The 20,685-nt window shown below is 41.2% G+C and overlaps 1 protein-coding gene across 3 annotated transcripts in view; it reads left to right on the plus strand.

Annotated features, from left to right (window-relative positions):
• The window catches only part of Ric3 (RIC3 acetylcholine receptor chaperone), a 45,710-nt gene that overhangs the window by 11,458 nt on the left and 13,567 nt on the right, over positions 1 to 20,685 (plus strand). For 2 of the 3 annotated variants that reach the window (XM_032892942.1, XM_032892943.1), the window contains exons 2-4: positions 14,073 to 14,299; positions 15,266 to 15,338; positions 16,257 to 16,350. In XM_032892942.1, coding sequence (XP_032748833.1) covers positions 14,073 to 14,299; positions 15,266 to 15,338; positions 16,257 to 16,350 — 394 coding nt within the window. Of the gene's footprint in view, positions 1 to 8,950; positions 9,075 to 14,072; positions 14,300 to 15,265; positions 15,339 to 16,256; positions 16,351 to 20,685 lie in introns of those variants that run through there. The other variant, XM_032892944.1, reaches the window with a different exon arrangement.

Below are 20,685 nucleotides of genomic sequence, written 5' to 3' on the forward strand. Positions count from 1 at the left end.
CCAAGACGTTCTGCTTTCTGTGAATCACCCTTTATCACCTAGCAAGTTCCCTTTCTGCTGTAAACCTCACTACGAAGCCATTCCTTTTGCTGGCCTTTTGCAGGTCTTGACTTGTCTCCTCGTCCAGCTTTTTGGAGTCTGAGTCACTCGTGCTGATTACTTCTGTGCTGGTTCATCGTTCTGACCTTTCACAAGACCTGATTTGCTCACTTTTACTTCCCATTTATAGTTACCTTTCCACCTTGCTTTTCCACCTGCTGAGACTTTCTGAAATGTCCAGCCTTAGAGCTTTCCTCTTAGGGTCTCATGCTGTGAAGTTGAGTCTCTGTTTAAAAACAAAAAACACACCAAACAATCAACAAACAAAACACCAACTTCTCAACCCTGTCTTCCTGAGCTTGTGCCACATAGCTCCTACTCCTGTTGCTACAGCCACCGAAAGGGTATACATTTCTTCTTGGTCACAGTAGTGATCCCTCAGCTTACCTGGTACTTACCTTTAGTGGAACATTAACAACACACTGGATCAAGCTAACACTCTGTAGTGTTAGCCAAATCAGACTTTGAATGACATCAAGATAGTTGAATCCTCTAAGATACTAGAACTGGCATTAGCAGTGCCTTGTCCACCATCTGCACTGGCTGGGAGCCTTTGCTGCTGCCACAGTCACATACCTGAATGTTCCTGCCATGCTGTCTGATAAGCCCCTCACTTTAGTACTTAAGAAGGGCAGTTTCTTCCTGGCCACTTCCCAGGAAACTCATTCCCTGGAATCCTAGCCCAGTCTCCTGTTTCTATGTATTTGAGTGGTGCAGAGCTCACTGAGTCTTGGTTTCTCTGTGCTACAGAAGTGCATACATATAGGTTAGATGCATGTGTTGCTTTGCTACCCTCGTATTGGTGTATAAGTGTGCAAGGATGGGCATCTCATTATATCTATTCTCCTTATGAAACCGGAAATCTGCACCGAAGGATATAGGAGACTGCTGAGGAAGAATCAGTCAGAGCCGTTCCAGCTCCACATTAAGTCATGCGGAGTAAGTAATGTTGCTACAGCTGCAGTGTTCATGGAGAAGCTTCTGCATCTTAAGGACCTGGCCATTAAGACCGTTCTTAAATTGTGGTTAGCAGACATACAAACACATCTCATCCTTTATTGATTTATTTGCCCCATTAAGACCTTTCATGAACTGCTCTAATGAAAAATATAAACACATCCAGTTCTTTATTGATTTATTTGTTCAAGAATGAAATGCTACAGATGGTTAATGCTACTTTCAGAAAGCTCTTTTGTTAATAGTGTAAGAGTTTGTCTCATGAGCAGCAGTAGGGTGGTTATTAACAAGCGAAAGCAAAACTCCGGAAAGCCATTAAGGTTTTAGTCAAATCTAAATGATATGCTAAAGGAAAACTTAAGGGTCAAATAAACCTAGATGTGGGGAAAGCTTTCAATAGACCGTTTGGATTGGGTAAGTCACATTTTATTGAAGATTTAAGTACTTTCCGAGATTACTGCACAGATAGTTTCTTCATTGGAAAAATATAAATTTTAATGTCTTAAGTAATTTTATTCTGGTCTTTTCATCTGTTTAGTTACAGGTTTTTATTATATATTTTCTTTGGAGGGTTAGTAAGAAGGTGTGTGCCACAATACAGGAGCCAGTTCACTTCTTTCACTGTGTGGATCCTGAGGATCAAAGCTCCAGCATCAGGTCTGTCAGCAAGGACCTTTCCCACTGAGCCCTTCCTGGCCCTCATCCATTTCCTTTATCTGTGCATGATGCATGCGTGTAGCGTATGTGCACACGCACACACGCGCACACACACACACACACACACACACACACACACACACACCACACACACACACTCACACTCACACATGTGTGCAGGTCAGAGGACCTGAAGTCCTTGCTTTCCATCTTGTTTGAGATGTGGTCTCTGTTTGTAGCTGGGTTCCCATCTCATCGAGGGAACGTTGTTTTACAGTCACGGGCTGTCGAGTCCAAACTCAGGCCCTCATCTTGTATGGTAAGTGTTTTTACAGCTGAGCCATCCACAAACCACATTAAAGCAAATCTTTAAAAAGGCCCACAAGTACTAATCGTAACAGAAAACTTTGCAGTACTAAAAGATCAGAAGTTCTCTAAATGATCTCTGTCTGGAGACTAGGTAGATAGGCTTGAAGTTTGTTTTAAAGATGCTTTGGTCAGTAGTATTGGTGAACTGGCTACACATCACCATTGGCACCATGGCTTATTTCTAGGCCAAGGTATTGATCTCCCAGATAAAAGGTAAAAACAAAACAAAACAAACAAAACAAACAAAACAGATTGGGAGTTGAGTAGCATGGGCATAGTATAATGTCATGCCAGATTTTTTTAAAAAATGTTATACAAAATATTGGGGACAGTCAGTTCATAAAGAAGTTTATTTTTAGCTCTTAGTTTTGGAGGTTCTGGATTGGTTTGGCCTGCTTATTTTGGGCCTGTGGTGAGGCAAGAACAAAACCTCTTACATTAGGATCCAGAAAGCCAAAGAGTGAGCGGGGAGCTGGGTTCATTCCCACAATCACCCTTAAAGGCATAACCGCCAGTGACCTAAAGACCTGCCACTAGGCCCCTCTTGAAGGTCCCTTCAGTCCCCAGCAGCAGAACCCTGAACGCCAAGGTTTTTTAACACTGGCCTTTGGGAGGTATTAAGGATCCAAAACAATAGTGCTCTTCAGTGGTCAAGCCTTTAGGTTCTGCTTCATGGCACGGATTTCTAACCCCGAACGAAAGTACTGACTCTGCTCTGTCCAAAAGCCTTGGTAGCTTACTACAGGGAAGGCCAGAGTTCTTAATGCCAAGCAATTTTTTCTCCAGCAGCAAGTACTGTGGCCAAGAATTATTAAAATGGTGCTGGTGATATGATATGCTGCCTGGAACCAAAGCAGGAAGAACTCAGAAGAGGGGAGGAGCCATCTCATTGACAGCCAGTTAGTACCGAGTAAAGCAGAGCATTTGCTCTTGTACTCTAAGAGTAATGTTTGCACTTTGAGATGTGTAAAATATTTAAGACAAGAAGAAATGAAATAAATGGCAACCAGTTAAGGTCATATATTTAGAGCAAAAATGATGAGGTATTAACATGAAAGACAAATCTTCTGACTAAAAACTGTGGTGGGCTATATGTACAACAAAACTTATAATTTAAACAAGTTTAGGTAACAGTTCAGTGTCATTAAGGACATTTGAACAACTATAACCACCGTTTACTTATAAAGTTTCAAACATTCAAGGCAATATTGAATGTATATTTATAAGTTATTTCATGTATGTGAGTGTATGCAGTGCTCATGGAAGCCAGAAAAGGGTGCTCCATCTCCTAGAATTGGAGTTACAGATTTATGAGCTGCCAAAACCCTGGTCCTCTGCAGGAGAAGCAAATGCTCTTAACTACTGAGCCATCTCTCCAGCCCCAGTATTACATGTGTTTTATGCTTACTCAATCATTACAAACCATGATTACTGCAATGAAATGTAAAAGCACACTAATGCAGTCACGTACTAGGTGTTGGTATGTTGGTATTACATGAGACCTGCACCAACCAACTTGGACACATACTAATTTGTTAGGTGACTTGGTTAAAAGATGAGAGACAGAGAGAGAGAGACAGAGAGAGAGAGACAGAGAGAGACAGAGAGAGAGACAGAGAGAGACAGAGAGACAGAGACAGAGAGGCACCTGAGAGAAACTCAGAGAAAAACATGAGAGAGACAGAGAGAACAGATGGACAAATAGACAGAAAACATTCAAGTAGTAAGACCAAATAAATTGAAACAGAGGGATGGCCAAATACAAAGCATTCAAGTAGGAGACCAAATGATGGCTGCATAAAGTATGTTCCCATAAGATTGCATTGCCTAGCCATGGCATCACATCTTAATTGTGGGTTTACTTTGATGTTCACACAGCAGAGTTGCTGGCACTGCAGTTTCAGGGCGTACTCCGTTGTTAAGTGAAATGACTGTATGAACACACAACTCTGAGAGTGAGGGCAGGAGCCCTGGGTGCTAGGTGTGAACATGTGACATGTTATCCATACTTTTGTGGTATGTCAGCCATACCTGAATATTGCATAGTTGAAATTTTTCTCTTAAAAATCACTCTAAGTAGTAGTTTCCACATGTTTTACTGTTGTTGACTTTTAAAGTATTTGAGATTATTCTGTTGTTTACCAAGCTCTGAGAGGTGCAGCCTCCCTGTGGAGGCCGTCTATCTGTATAAAGAGAAGAGTCCCTTTGTCTCCACATTCTGACCCCTACTGGCTCAACTACATCCTTGGTTTTAGAGGTTTTAGGTCAAAGCCAAAGTTTGAGAGAATGAGTCTACAAAGGCAGAGTGTGGAAGGTGAAAATGAGTTTCATTTTTAGGTTTGAGGTGATAAACATACAAAAGAAATAAACAGCTGGTGTTGGGGATAAGACAAAGAGTTTAGGGGAAAAGTTAGGATTATGGCTTTACATTTTGGAATTCATAGTGAATTCCTTCAGAATAAACACATTTGCAAAAGGGAAAGAAAGAGGTTGAGACAGAATCTTGGAGGATAAAGGAACTATGTAAGAGACAGGGAAGGGCTTGGGAGAGTAATGTCCTATACAGATCACGGTAGGACAATTTGACAGAGCTCTGTTCAAGTTAATGTTCATTGAGCGACTAATATGTGATCGTTGATATACACTTTCTTGCAGAGAAACGAAGTAAGAGAACGAGAAAGGCCACTGACTTGGTTGAGGCAGTGGGAACCTGCTGCAGTAGCTGTCATCTGCAAATGTGTTGGCTTGTTTAAGTTTGGTCTGTGTCTGCTATGGTGCCAGGCATGCTGTAAAGTGTTCACTAGTGAATACATGAACTGTTAGAGTGAAGAATTCCTTCTAGTTATAAAACTTGTTTTTACCATCTAGCCTATATGTTCCATTTCTTTCCAAATTATTTCTCCACTTTTCAAAATGTCATTCTCTAGTTTTTCAATGGCTCTGGGACGTCATGAGTAACCTTTTTAGTTCTAAAATAGGTTTTAGCAGTAACCTTTTGAGTCACTTCTGATGGACGTGTTCAGTTCTTGCCGCCTCAGGATTCACTCAGTGTTGGTTTTGAAACTCCTGCTCTGTTCTTAGTCCCATGAGCCACTTCTCCATGTAAACAGGTTCTGGGGGGCTGGGGAGATGACTGAAGGGTTAAGACACTTGGGCATTTCTACAGCGATGTCTCCAGTCAGACCTTTTGTCTGTTTTGTGTTAGGTTGTCTTTTACCATTCAGTGCTAAGAATTTAAGAGTAGTTTGGATACCAGCCCTCATCAGGTAAATGATTTGTTCGTCTTTTCCTCATTCACTCGGTTATATTTATTTCCTTGATGGTGTCTTTTACAGGCAAAAGTTTGTGTCAGAATCACTTCCTTTTTATTATTTTGGTTTTACATTTGAGAAATCACTACCTAATTCAGAGTCATAAAGACTTACATCACTAATTAAAATCTTTTACCTATTATATTTGTCTTTCGTCTATTTCAGGTTAATTTTAGTATAGTGTGAAATATAGGTCCATTTTGTTATTTTTACATATGACTATGGAATATGGTGTGTCTCTCTTTACACATTTGTTGAATGGCTACACTCTTTTCTCTCCCCCACTCCTTCCAGGTATGTTTATGTATGCATGCGTGTATATTTTCCCTGCACATACATAGCTATGAGGAAGTTTAATTCATAGATTAGGTATAGTAAATACATACCAGGAACTGATACTAGAGTAGAACGGTTGCAACAATGTTACGATAGGACTGGTGGCATCATCACTTTTCAGATTCGTGGTCATCACTTGAGCAGGGCTGCCACAGCCACCCTGGTAACTGAGGGAGCGCTCACTGATGAGCAAGCAGGTAGCTACTCCTCGTGGGTGCTGTGAGTGTAGGGTAATTTATGCACTAGGCAGGATGGGGTGACATGGCATAACTTTTATCACACTATGCAGGATGGCGTGTATTTTTTCTTAACTGCTTATTTTGGAATTTTCCACTTACTGTTTTTAGATCATGACTGTGGGTAACTGAACCTATGGAAAGAGAGACCATGTATAAAGGAAGTAGGCTGCTATACTTTGGTTTCTGTTACTGTCAAAAATGGCCAATAGTCAGAATTTCGTGTGGCATTCCATCTGTTTCTCAAAAATATGTTGTACCTGAAAACCATTCTGATACTAGTCTTAAACCAGGTGGTTTGGTTTTGTTTTTGAAACCGTCTCACTGCACAGCACACAGTAGCAGGACAGTTCCCCTGGGACTCTCCATCCCCCTGCCTCTGTGAGGGCTGAGATTGTAGGTACATTCACACCCCACTTTCAATCCGTTTATTCTTCTAGTCTTTTCAGTGGCCTTTTCTCTGACTTTTATGACATTGGTTTGCTTTTGTTTGTCTTTGATCATTCAGTTTTCTTTTTCTCTCCATCCCTTTTGTGTAAGGATGCATGTTCCTCCAGGCTTCTGGGGACTGAGAAGAGTTCATCCAGTTTTCTGGATGAGTTACTGCTCAATTTGATTGCAGTCAAACATTTCTAGCTGTATCCCACCAATGCCTCAGATACAAGTGAACTCAGCTTTAACCTAACCACGAGCCTCTCAGCCCTTCATTTTCTTCTCCTAGGAACTAAATCTTTCCCAGATCTCTGGTAGGTTTGATATTAAACGCTTCTGCTGATTACATGGTCATAGCCTTGGGCCTGTCCCTGTTTACAGCTCCAGCCATCGCCTCTGGCACCTCTGGCACCGCTAACTTACTGTAATGCCTTTCTGCTATTTCCCCCAGATCCTACTTTCTCTTTTATATCCCTATATTCAGCTGCTAGATTAATTCCCCTCAAGTACCTTTCTCATGATGTGGTTTCCTGATCTAAGATCCAGGGTACTGCACAGTGGTGTGCGAAGTCTTCCAATCTCTACCACCCTTTCCTTAACTCCTGTTTCTTCCTTAGTGGTGCCAAACTCACCTGGCAGGGTTCCTAGTCTTTCATCTCCTTCAGCGGTGACCCCATTTGATGGCGCTCTCTTCTTTTTGAAATGTTTGTATCCTTTAGTGTTTAAAGGTGGAATCCATGGTGATTGCTTGCTTGTGTCTCTCTGTTGTGGACATGGTGCCCTTTATCAGCATTGTTCCACGAGGGACGTTCATGCTATTTTGTTTATGGCTCTTTTCCTTTCTACCTAGGGAGACTCTTAAACAAAGTGCATGTCTAAGAAGTTTTCATGGCCAGGAGATCTTCATAGCATCATTAGTCTGCAGTTTAAAATAATGTAAAGCAATGTCTTTAACCTCATTATCTGATTTTAATTTTTATGTCATTTTAAAAGGCCTATAGAGCAGTAAAAGAGTATTAAACCTAGTCTATTTGTATCAAGAGAAAGAATGCTTTTCTATATACGGTCTTGACATTTTTGCATTGTATAATTTTGGGATAGAGATTTTTAACTAAACAGAAACCATTATTAATATCGAAAGTTAAAATCATAATAATTGTTTTTTAGCTTTAAATAAATAACAAGGAAGACCGTATGTATAATATAATAGTAAAATATCACATATAAAAATATATTAGCATTTTTAGTCTACAGGAAAAAATCTTGTTATGGTGCTTTGTGCATGCTATAGTTTACCTGTACAAATTTAAGAGAAAAATCTCAATGCAATTTAAAAGTAAAATGTTTACAAATCTTATTTTGTATTGAATTAGCACAAGAAAAATTTGAAACAACAATAAAAGGATTAACAATCCCTAGGGGGAAAAAGGTCTATTAGAAATAAAAGCTGGTCTGCTTAAATACTGGAGAGCAAACTATAAATGAAAATATTGATGATTTATCAAGATCAGCCACACCCCTGTGTGTGAACCCATATAGTCTTTTGTGGCGTGAAATTAGAGAATTCTTGGTAAATTTAAATGTGGGCCTTAACCCAGGAGAACAAGTCCTTGAAATCTCTCATAGATAAATACCTAACACATGCAGGCAAGGATGTAGCCTGAAAAGGGACATTTCAGTCTTCAGAAATGTAACATGTATTGATATGTTTAAAAATAACTGAAAGGAGGGGGCTGGAGAGATGGCTCAGTGATTAAGAGCACTGACTGCTCTTCCAGAGGTCCTGAGTTCAATTCCCAGCAACCACATGATGGCTTACCTGAAGTAGGATCTGATGCCCTCTTCTGGTGTGTCTGAAGACAGCTATAGTGTACTCATATGCAGAAAATAAATAATTCTTTAAAAAATATATGAAAGAATAGGCTATTGCTAGGTAGCATTGTAGAACTGGCTACAGATATGTTGAGAAGAGAATTTAGTTACATAAGCTTGTACTGCTTGAAATTTTATAATGAATAAAAAGCAATAAAATAATATGTTCAAATTTAAAGCATCTAAGAAACAAAATTTCATTTTGAAAAGTAGCCAAATATCTATTAACACAGCAATCTAAGTCCTTGAATGCTAACATTATACTAGAAAGAATAAAAAATAAGTGAATAAAATACTCATTGGTAGAAATTATGTACATACAGTAGGTCTGAGAAAGACAAAAATCCTGTGAATGTTAAAACTAGAGTTAAAGATTTAGCAAGCATATACAAAAGCTGAATTTTTTGATAGAAAATCCCTGGGGAAGCTAAAGACAATGTAAATACCCAGAATTAGTAATGAAATAATTTGAAAAAATGTGGAGAAAAACTACATAACCTTTGAGCTACTTCTATATGTTTTGATGAAATGTATAAAATATTCTAAGGAAGAATACATTCATAAGACTGATATAAAATTCAAAATTAACCAAGAAATATAATTTATTAAAAGTGCTAGGACCTAGTAAAACAAAATATTTTTCAAACTTTCTTTTTAAAGATTTATTTATTTACTGTGTATGAATACACTGTAGCTGACTTCAGACACACCAGAGGAGGGCATTGGATCCCGTTGCAGATGGTTGTGAGCAATTTTTCAAATTTTTAAGGAGCAGATGCAGTTCATAAAATTATCAGGACAACAGGTAAATGGGAGAATTTAATATCATTTTTATTTTTTATATCATTTTTTTTTTGGAGCTGAGGACCGAACCCAGTTTTATATCATTTTAAACTTAGTTGTATGTGAGTGTGTGTATATGTGTGTGCACATGAAAGAGAGAGAGAGAGAGAGAGAGAGAGAGAGAGAGAGAGAGAGAGAGAGAGAAACAGAGACAGAGAAACAGAAAGAGCAAGAAAGAAACAGAAAGAGGTGGGACTCCCATGCCATAGCAAGTATGAAAGGTCAGAGAAAAACTTTGTGGTGTCAGGTATCTCCTTACGTCTTTCCATGGGTTCTGGGGGCTAATCTCAGTGGCTAGGCGCTTTAACAAAACGCACAGCTGGGCAGAGGTGGTGCACACCTTTAATCCCAGCACTCAGGAGGCAGAGGCATGTGAATCTGAGTTTGAGGGCAGCCTGGTCTAAAGAGTGAGTTCCAGGACTGTCAGGGCTACACAGAGAAACCCTGTCTGGAGGTGGGGGCATTGCCTAATAACCTTGAAACCAACAATCATCATTAATATGATTCTTCAGTGTAAAAGAGATAGTCATCAGCATCCAAAACAAGAGCTCGTGGCTTGGTCATCTCTTTACCCAACGTTGTGCTTCCTTTGCTCTCTTAGTCAGTGTGCTGGTGCTGTGAGGAGACACCACCACCATGGCAACTCATAAAAGAAGGCATTTAACCGAGGCTTGCTTACAGTTTCAGAAGCTTAGTTCATTGTCACCATGATGGTGGGAAGCATGGTGGCATGCTGGTAGACATGGTGTTAGAGAAGCAGCTGAAAACTCTACATCCCAGATCTGTAGACAGCAGAGAGGGAGACCTCAAAGCATACCCCTAGTGACACACTTCCTTCAACAAGGCCGCACCTCCCAATCCTTCTAATCCTGTGAGAGTTCCCCTCCCTGGTAACGAGGCATCATCTCTATGAGCCTGTCGGGGCATTCTCACTCAGCCCTGGCACTGATGCACTCCTGTTTGAGTCATTGCAGTCTTCTCCTGCTTTGAGACAGACCCACTAGGGTATCCCCACTAGGTATCCAGGCTGCCCTCAAACTCATGGCAATCTTGCTGCCTTGGCCTCTCAGATGTTGGAATTACAGATGTAAGGCACCATTCTTGGGTTGACCCACTCTGGAGATGAAGAGTTTCCTTCATAGCTTCCATGGCATGCACAGTCAGTATTGGGAGGGAAAGGAAGATTATTAAAGAGAACATGAGTAAGAAAGGATAGAAGGCAGAAGGCAGTTTCCATGCCCTATAGCTAATGATCTAACCTCCTTGTTCCCCCTTCCTTCTACCTAAGGACAGAGTCCACTTAAAGATAGCTCTCAGTTCATAGCACTTCATGGTCTGTTTTTCAAGCACAAAAGATTCTTTTCTTTTAAGGCCATATATTTGTGTGCACATGTAAATGGATACATATTTGGAGGCCATTGGAAATCTCAGCTGTCTTTCCTTGGGCTCTCTATCTATCTATCTATCTATCTATCTATCTATCTATCTATCTATCCCTTCTTCCTTCTCTCTGAGATAAGGTACTTGATTGGCCTAGAACATGCCAAGTAGGCTTAGCTGGCTGCCCATCACGCTCCAGGGATCCTCCTGTCTCTACTTCCCCATCACTAGGATTACAGATGCACATCGCCATGCCTGGCTTTTAAATACAGGTTTTAGGGATCAAACTCCAGCCTCAAGCTTGCAAAGCAAGCACTTTACCTACTGAGCCTCAAGCGACATGCCCTTCCCTTTCTTGGGTCATATGTACCTTCTCTGATGTCTTTATTTTAAATCTTTATACTTTTGTATTTGCTTGAAAGAAGTGCAAAGTAATTATGTGTGTGCTCAACTTACATGACATTATCATTCACAGCAGGAAATGACAATGCAGAATTGCTGTGGTCAGTGTTTAGCCTGAGAAGCTCCCTCACAGATACTCTCACATTGGGTGTAGCCAGGATCCTATAAAGCAAAAGGGAGTCTATTAAGAAAAGATACTCATAAGCCCAGTGTGTGGCCCGGCTTCTTAAGAAAGTCACATTTAAGTGCCTTACCTCTGTGTGCCTGTGTAGTGTGTTGTTTTGTGGCTTTTGAAGTTACTTTGTTCAAATGATGTCATTGATATCTAAGCTTAAAAGATTAAGCAAAAATATTCTGGTATACTTTTGGGGGGAATAGTGCTGGGGAGTCTTGTGCGGCTAGGCAGCTGCTTTGCCAAATGAACTACACCCCTAGTCCTGACTTCTTGTCCAAAGGATTTTTATTCAAAGGTGTCTTATAGGTGGTACATATTTACAGATTATAAAAAAGAATGCTTTTAAGTTGAAGACATAGGTCAAAAAAAAAAAAAAGGTCAAAATAGTTCTTACCATACAGTGAGGGTTGAGGCTTGTGTTTTTATCATAAGTGTGCTCCACAAACCTGCGTGTATGATTTTCTCAGAAAATGCAGTTCAGAGATGAGAAAGGAGCAGTGATAAAGTTAAATTTAAAATTTGGGACTTAAGCATGGTTATTAGTTCTGTCTGTCATTACTATCTCACTTTCTGTCCCTCCTATTTTATTTTGCTTTTTTGTTTGTTTGTTTTTGAGACTGTATCTCCTGTAACCCAAGCTGGTTATTTACCCAAGGATGACTTTGAATTCCTGCTCCCCTGCCTCCACCTCTCTAGTGCTGGAATTAAAGGGATCTCTGACCATGCGTGGCTCATCAGCTTGTTTAACACTCTTATTTGAGAAGTCTCTCAAAAGAGCAAATTTTTTTTCTCTGCAGGCCATCTCTCAGCCAGCAAGAAAGGCAAGCAGGGAGGCATTCTTTGCCTTCCTGTCCCCTTTCTTTGCTCTGTCTTTCCATCTTGCCTCTGTTTGCCTGTTTCCATGCTGGGGATTTAGTCTAGAGCCTTGGGTATGGCAGGCCAGCTGTTTACCAATGAACAATTGCTGTCCTCAGCTCTCTTTCCCACTTTTGAGGCAGGATCTTGCTATGTTGCCCAGGCCAGCCTTACCCACACTCCTCTGCCTCGTTTTCCAAGTGCTGGATTTATAGGTGTGTGCTACCTGTCTGTATAGACACTCTTACAATACAGTTTCTAAAAACATGAAGTCAGTATTTGCCTCAATTCCATTTCAGTTTTTCATTTCCAGTTATGGAGGTCAGATGCTTGAAGTACCTTGCTACATCTTCACAGATCTATAGTGTGTAAGTCAGCCTACCTACATAACCATATTTGACAACATCTCCCAGATTTACCCACCAGAGAGGGGCCAATGGACCACCCAGCCTATGTATATAGTATCACAGAGTACAGGCAAGGCACTTAGCAGGGTGGCTGTGTGTTTGCACTCTTACCTCAGTGTTCGAAAATTCTTGCCTTCCCATATCTTGGCCAACTTTTGCTACTTTCCACCATCCTGCTGGGTAGAAAGTCCTGTCTCACTAATTGAGCATTTTGGTCACTGTTGTAGTTTGCACACCCGTTAGTACTGATAACTCACCACTGACCAGGAACTGTCTTACTTTGAGTTTCATCATTTTATGTGTTGGCAGCCACTTAAGCCTCCCTTTCTGTAAGTCCCTTCCTCATGTCCTTGGTTCCTTTTGCTGTGAATTTTACATTATGTCATTAAGTGGCAGGCTCTTCTATGTTATAGATATTTAGTCCTTTATCAGTTTTATATGTTAGAGTTTTTTTTTCCTTGATTTCATTCTTCCAGATTCTGTTCATGGTCTTCTGTATTGAATGGAAATCCTTAATTTTGTTGTAGTCAAATTCAGTAAATTTGTAGTTTTAGAATTTCTTTAAGGTTCTTCTGTTCTCTGATGTTCTATACTTTAGTGTGTTACCTCTGTTAGAGATGGTCCAGTAGTTAAGAACACTGGCTGATCTCCCCGAGGTTCTGCGTTTCATTCCCAGCATTTTCTGCATACATACGTAAATAAGTGGAGGACGAGGAGGAGGACGAGGAAGAGGATGAGGAAGAGGAAGGAGAAGTAGGAAGAGGAAAAATGCAGAACAGTGGATGACAAACCTCTCCTCTCAGTTATTCTAAGGTTGGGCCTTTGACCCTGTTTCTACTCTATGAATCCTGGAGGCTCAGCTGTAGCTAATTCAAAAAGGGATGCTTGCCTCCTCCCCAAGCTGTGTACTCCATCTTCCTCTAAGGAATTTGGAATTAGGCCCAGTCTTAGCTATTTCTTGAAGGAGTTGCAAATTGAGAGGCTTGGAAAGACTCTCTTCTATTATAGGCACAAAGAAGTTAGAGGAGTTATCTGAAGAAAGAGATTGAAGATGTGAGCAAAGAAACAAAGGGAAAAGGCTATGGTCCCATAGAGAGGAGAGAGTTTGAGCTGGAATGTGAAAGTAGCCAGCCTGAATCCTGATGGCTTTCCAGTTTCTGGTTCTGTTCTCTCCCGAGAACATTACATTTCCTTTTGTATTAGATAGGGGTGGCTAACCACTGTAACAGATAGACTCCAACGTATATAATGGCCCTCACACAATAGAAGCTTGTTTCTCACTTCCACAAACAGGACCAGATGGTTCCAAGTTATCAGGGCAGCAGCAGCAGTGGAGGCCTGTGCCACAGTTACTTAGGAACCAAGGCTAATGGAGGCGCTGGCATTTCCAACATATGACTTTCAAGGTCTCCCTGGACATTAGTATCCATCCTACAGAAGGAAAATGGCCATGTAGTTGAGCCTATGGGAAGCTTTATAGGCCAAGTTTCTTTGACTGGAACTCTGTCACAGGGCCACATTTAACTCTACAGGAGGCTAGGAAGTGTAGTTTAGTTATGGACCCAGAAGGAAGAGGAAATGAGTTTAGTGACAAATAGAGATTATCACAACATGGTCTGTATCCATATGAAACCCAGATCTTTCTAACAATGTCCTGGTTTTCCTTAAACATGTTTGTTATTTGAACTTCAATGCATATATAAAACAGAAGAGATAAAAACCAATTAATTAATTTTCTCAGGAAAATTGGGCCGCTTTCCACCTATGATGCATCACCACACGGCACCCTCAGATGGTCAGACACCAGGGGCTCGTTTCCAGAGGTCTCACCTTGCAGAGGCCTTTGCAAAGGCCAAGGGAGCAGGAGGCGGTGCTGGAGGAGGGGGTAGTGGACGAGGACTGATGGGCCAGATCATTCCAATCTATGGCTTCGGGATTTTTTTGTACATCCTGTACATTTTGTTTAAGGTAAGTGAAATTGTCTTACATGTGCATCTTATATGTGTATATCAGTGAAAATCTAATGTCATTGTAATAAAACCATTGTCTCTGGTAAATCACTGCAAGGGTCACATAGCCCTTTCAAATCCACCATTTCTTTGAAAGCCTCATCGTCTCCTTGTGAACTAGCTAGGATTGCTGCCATCTCAGTTTTACAGAGAGAAATCTTAGGATTGGTTTACAAGTAAAATGTAAGTCCAAGATTAGAACTTGGATCTTCTAGTTCATAATCCAAACAACACTCTAATTTAGAGGAAAAGAATAAAAGACTAGGCATCTTTGCGAGCTGATAGACCATTAAGATGCTCTAAGAAGCAGCTTGTTCATAGGATGGGCACCAATGTTTCCAAGTAGCCACTGTGAGGCCATATTTAATGGTGCCAGTGTGTGGGATACTGTGTCTGGTGTCATCTCTGTAATTATGTCATGTCAAGACACTAAGCCCAACATTTCCTGGTTGTGGGAAGTCATGCTGGGTCCTTTAAGGGAGACAACCAAATAAGTCCCACCTCTAGGCAGGTTTTGAGGTTATAGGCTTGTTCTCTGTGTTAAGGTATAGAAGTCTCACCTTACACTCATGCCTCAGTATAAGTGAGGGGAGTTTAGTTTCTTCTTGCCCAGGAACTCTGCAGGCAGTCTGCGTGGAGATGAGATTGTCCTCCGGTGCCCTGTACCTGCCGCTGGATGAGCATGGTATGGCAGGTGACTGAGGGGACTTTGCTTTCCGTGTGCTGTAATCTTTGCGTCAATCACTTTTACCTTCTTGACTCTTTCAGTGGCTTTAAAAAGACAGTTCTCTAATGTTGATACTTGGTTTGATTTCTGACTTAATTTTTGTCTCCTAGCTTTTTTGTTTTTTCACTTAACATGAGGTGTTCCGTGACTTTGAGGTTCTGAGCTGCTGTTGATGTGCTGTGCCTCCTTCATCCTCAGCTTTCAAAGGGGAAAACTGCAGAGGACCGGAACTGCTCCACTGCCCCACCCGGAAACACCCACCGAAAGATCAGTAAGTGCTCCGCCCCGTGTCTTCAGTGGTAGTGAGTTGGAGTGGGATACAAGCAGGGAAGAGTCTGTGGGTGTGTCCCAAAAGCATTTCCCAAATGTGAATGGATGTTGGGCCTTAAAGGGCTAATGCTGCTTGTGCTTTAGCACAAGGCTGCTAGTTCACTTGGGTACGTATTAGGAAATTAACGTCAACATTTGCAGCATTTCCCTTTCCTATGATCTGAAAATTCACTTCATATTTGGAGTATTATTTGCTGTGTTTTTAGTATCTTACTTAGTGTATCAGTGTAGGGCGTGCGTTCGTGCGTGCGTGTGTGTGTGTGTGTGTATGTGTGTGTACTTTCTACTGACACTGTTTAAGAAAACAGCATTATAGCATGGTATATTCTTTATTCTAGACAACTTGGGTTAAGTTGGGCATTGAGGTCCCAACCACAGTTTGGGACTTTCTTTTACAGAAATGTAACACTGACACTCTTAATTCCTAGATACTTCCAGACCTTATGTACAGGAAACAGGGATCACCTAAGAGTCCTGATCCTTTACTTGTAGTCCTTTGTAGGCTTAGTATCTTACCCAGGAGCATTGTTTGGATCACAAGCCATTGTCTACCTTCTGCGTTTACTCTGGGGTGATAGCAGGGTGCTTTTGGTGCTGGATGTTTTCTTTAGTTGGCTCTGCTGGATTACTGGGTGGAAGGGGAGTGATTTGTTTATCATCCCCTAAATGAATATATATCCTGTTGCACCTGCTCCTCAGACCGCTGTACCTTGTTTGTGCTGATTGTATTAGCAAGGGAAGCCCTGTCTGAATTTCTGAGCAAGTCTGGATTACCTCAGATCATTTCAGCTAGCCATTTCTTGGAAGGGCTTAGGGGATTGCCCATGATGGTTCTTAGACTCATACTTGTTTTTTTCAGCCAACTTTGAGCTTGTTCAACTACAAGAAAAACTAAAAGAGACAGAGGAAGCCATGGAAAAATTAATCAACAGAGTGGGACCTAATGGTGAGAGGTAAGTTTCCATCAAATAGGACTCAGACAATTTCATATTTATAGATTATACTTTGGCTGTTGATGTATAGACCACATGTTTTTATCTTATGTAATTGTCAGTTTAGGTACAATATATGTATTCTTTCTAAATTAACATTTCATTTTCATATCATTTAGAAACTTGGTTTTTTTAAACATTTTTTTCTTTTTTCTTTTTTTTCCCCCCGGAGCTCACTTGCTCTTCCCGAGTACCTGGGTTCAATTTTTAGTACCTACTTGGCAGCTCACAATTGTCTTTAACACCAATCCCAGGGGAGAAGACCCTTTGCTTTCTTTTTGCCTCTGTAGGTACTATATACATGTGGTACACAGACACACATCCAGGCAATACTCACACCCATTAGAACAACAACCTCACATAAAGCAGCTATCATCATAGCAGGAATTTGTGTTCTGTGTTGACTACTCCTAGTGCAGAATTAAACATGCAAAGTAGGTATCAAGGGCCAGATTAATCCTGTAGGAAGATACACTTCTATTTTGCCATACTGGCCAAGAATCTGAAAAGGTAGGTGCAGAAGGATTATGGAAACTGGAACAACTAAGAAAACTAAGGTACCTAAAAAAGCCAGGAAAGGAACACCAAAATGTGATACTAAGTACTAAGACAGAGTCCGTCTCAACTGAGCCTTCTCACAGAGAGGAGGGAGAACTTCACAGTGGGCCATAAAATCACATGCAGTATATTGAGGAGTATCACCCTTACTTTCATGGACAGCTGTGGAGTCTATGATGCAAGGAGCAGAGGGTGGCCTCTTCTGTTTGCCCTCTTTCAACTACTTGTGCTCCATATCTCATCTTTTGCTCACTGACATCTAATTTATCTCTCCTTTGTTGCAAGCAAAAAGACATCCTCAAATTGTGGTTTCCTGTTTATGTGTGAATAGAAACATGGAAATGATTCCTGATATGACCAGTAAAATTGTTTTAGACATCTTTCACATGAACATGTAGCTTATACATGTTCAGTGTCCTCTGTGTTATGTCCAATATAAAACACAATATCAAACTCAAATACACAGGTTAAAGGACTCAGGTGAAATGTTCTAATTTCTGCCTTCAGAATTAGCAAGATTTTCTTCTGAGAGTGGTGTGTCTGGTGATTTACCTGCTAGAAACCCGGAGTGGCCTGAGGAAGCACTGATTAGCAAAGAGCCTGGTTCTGGGTAGCCTGGACTTGCAGATGTTCTTATGTGCTCCCTTGTATCCCTCAACCCACACAATGACTCTTTTTTTCTAAAGCATCCGTTCACTTTTTCATCTAGGAACTTGCAAATTCATCTTCCTTTGCTAAGGCATTGACCTCCCACCCCACCATACACTCATTTTGACTTTGGATTGTCATAGAGCTCTCAACAAGGGCATAATTTTCCCTGAGAGTCCTTATCTGAAACCACAGAATCTGCCTGGGTGTTCCTTTGTACTCACACCTCCTGGGCTTATTGAGTGATATATACAGCTTACTGTCACCAAAGCATGTCTTCCCTGATGTCCTATAACCTATTCAATCTTAATCCTTGTGCTGGATCGCTGATGACCTCTGTACACCCTGAAATAAAGAGTGTTTTAAAGCAGGGTCTTCAGCAACAATTGTGTCTTCTTTGGAACCTCTTTTCATTTGTTCTGCACAGCCCTGTGTGGTTGCTAATGGCAGGCATTAGTTCCTCGAGAAGTAACCATATCTGAGAGCATAAAGTACACTGCTATAGCAAATAAACTCAAATCTAGTGGCTTAAATAATGCAGATTTATTATGCTTGAGTTCTGTGGGTTAGTGGTCCTATGTTGAGTGAGAATTGTTGGTGTTGGCAGGATTCCCTTTGCAGGGCCCTGTGGCAGTCACTCTCAAGGTGACTTGAACTTTCAGCTTCTAGAAGTTGTTTGCCTTCCTTGGCTTATAGCCCCTTCTTTATCTTCAAAGCCATCAATATTGGATTGAGACCTATTCAGATTCTATTACTTTGACTTCTACTGCCTCCTTTTCCCATTTTTAAAGAATACTTCCAACCACATTGTACTTTCTCAGATAACCCAGGATAACCTCCCATTATAACGTCAGCTGATTTTAGAAACCTCAAGTCCACCTACAACCACAATCCCCTTAGAGGGAAGTTTATGGATTCCAGGGATTAGAACCTGGATATCTCTATGGGGGTGAGTGAGATCTTAAGGTCTGATGAAAAGGGGAGACCTTGAACAAGCTTTTCAAGATAGAAGTTTCTTCAGACAGAGTTCAGAAAAAGAATGTTTCAGAAGGAGGCAGTAATGGTGAGAGAAGAAGGCAAGCGCTTGGAATAGCATTCAGTTGGGAGCTGGTGTAGTATTTACAGTAGGGTAGGATAAGTGGCTAGAGAGGTGGGTAACGGGAGATAGCTAGGCAACGAAGACCCGTGTCTGAATGATGATGGGCTGCATTCGGCATTTACTGTTTTCATGAAGGTTTTCAGAAGAAGTGTCATGTTGTCCTACATTTAATATATACATTTAATACATTTAATATAGCAGTCATATGCCAGAAGCCTACTGGGAATGTTCTATCACAAGGCAATGGGAAGTGTTGGTGTGGTGGACACTCGAGGGTGGCCACGGGAATATGGCAGGGACCCAGCCAGCCATCCATTCAGGGGGTTCTAAGACAACCAGGCTGTGTAGACAAATTTTGTTAAAAACAGAACCAACAAACAGAAACAAAGTGGTAGGCAATGAAAATAGAAAAGAGGGGCACAGATTGTGGGAATTTATGGTTATTGGAAGCAAACCAGTACTAGTTAGCAGAAATTTGAACTTAGAAGAATATGAGGTATCTCAAGCTATCAAAGTTTTGAACCTCCAGCTTCTAGGAAGAGAGGCAATCACAGTGGCTCTGAGTCTCTCTGAGGATTTGGGAATAGGAGCAAAGGCACCGCTCCAGAATGAATTATCATCAGAGGTGTCCACGTCAAGATTTACTCACTCAAGATCCAGTTGGTGAGAAAATACAGTTGGTCCAGCTTAGATCATGCAGCTATCAATGAACCACTCAAGTTTTGGTAACTGATACAGTGGAGGCCCCATTTCAGAGATGTAGAGGAAAGCAGGTGGTGAGGGAATGAGACCGGGCGGCAGACACAGGCATTACAGATGATGAGGCCGTGGCCGTGCTGCAATGCGTGTACATGACTGCCCTGACGGTGAGAATTCCATAGAAACATCCATTGTAGTAAATCTGAAGATGTGCTCGTGTGGACCCTGCCTCTGTGTTTAATGGGCAGTGCAGACACACTTTTTCCAAGTTAAAAAGGTGTTTTAGTTTGAAATTTTGTCTGTTGGTGCTTCTCTAAGCCTGGTTATTGTAGTTAAGGGCTTCCATTTTACCCTGAGTTAGGAAGCAGAGGCTCAATTTTGTTTCATTTGGTGTCAGAACACTCTGTGTACAGTTACAGAAATGGTTGTAAAAACTGTGGGCCAGAGCTTTGTGGAAGCAGGCAGGTTTCCTCTTCTGCCCCTGCATTCTCCCACAGAACGGTCATCTTCATTAGAGGAACTTGGGTAACTGGGCAGGTTTTGTTTTCTTCCCAGTGAAGGTGGTGGAAATGGCACACTCCTTTTCCTCAGTTACAATTGAAGGAGAAACCTGTTTTTCCTGTGAGGTGAACTTTGTTGGTCTGAACACAGAGGGACACAGCGAACATCTGCACTGAGTAGGGTGCCTCCATTACTGGTACATGGCTTTCTGCATGAGGCACTGCTGATGGATGCTTTGGGCTCTAAGGAGATAAAGAGCGGTTCTCTTAAATGTTCCACTAGATGGTCTCTGTTTCCTGTCCAGGACGATGCCTTTCTGTGTGATACAGTGCTTTCCTCTTAGCTGTGTGGTTATCCTCACGTCTCATGCTGCGCTCGCAGGTATTTCCCAGAACCACAGCTCCTCTGGTAGTCTGACGAGGTTCCTCAACTGGAAATTGAGTACTGTGGTGGGCTCATTGGTAGTACTTGCTTGGTAGGGATTCCAAAAGAAAGGAGAAGAGGAAAAAGAAAAGGCACCAATCATTTCAGTTTGTGAACCTCAGTTCCCCAGTTTCTCCAATTTACATGATTTTGTGTTGTGAATTATGTACCTTTGAAATTCCAGACTGTATCTTTACTCTTGTACAAATGGAAAAAGCCTTGTGGTTCCAGTCTAGTGTTTTTCTGTGGTTGAGTCTAATAGCCTAGAATAATTTCTTTCACAACTTGCTTCAAAGAAAGTGTCTCACAGTGAAGGGACTTGACTTAGGGTTTTACTGCTGTGAACAGACACCATGACCAAGGCAAGT

The sequence above is a fragment of the Rattus rattus genome, chromosome 2 (assembly GCF_011064425.1).
Source record: "Rattus rattus isolate New Zealand chromosome 2, Rrattus_CSIRO_v1, whole genome shotgun sequence".
Lineage (NCBI taxonomy): Eukaryota > Metazoa > Chordata > Mammalia > Rodentia > Muridae > Rattus > Rattus rattus.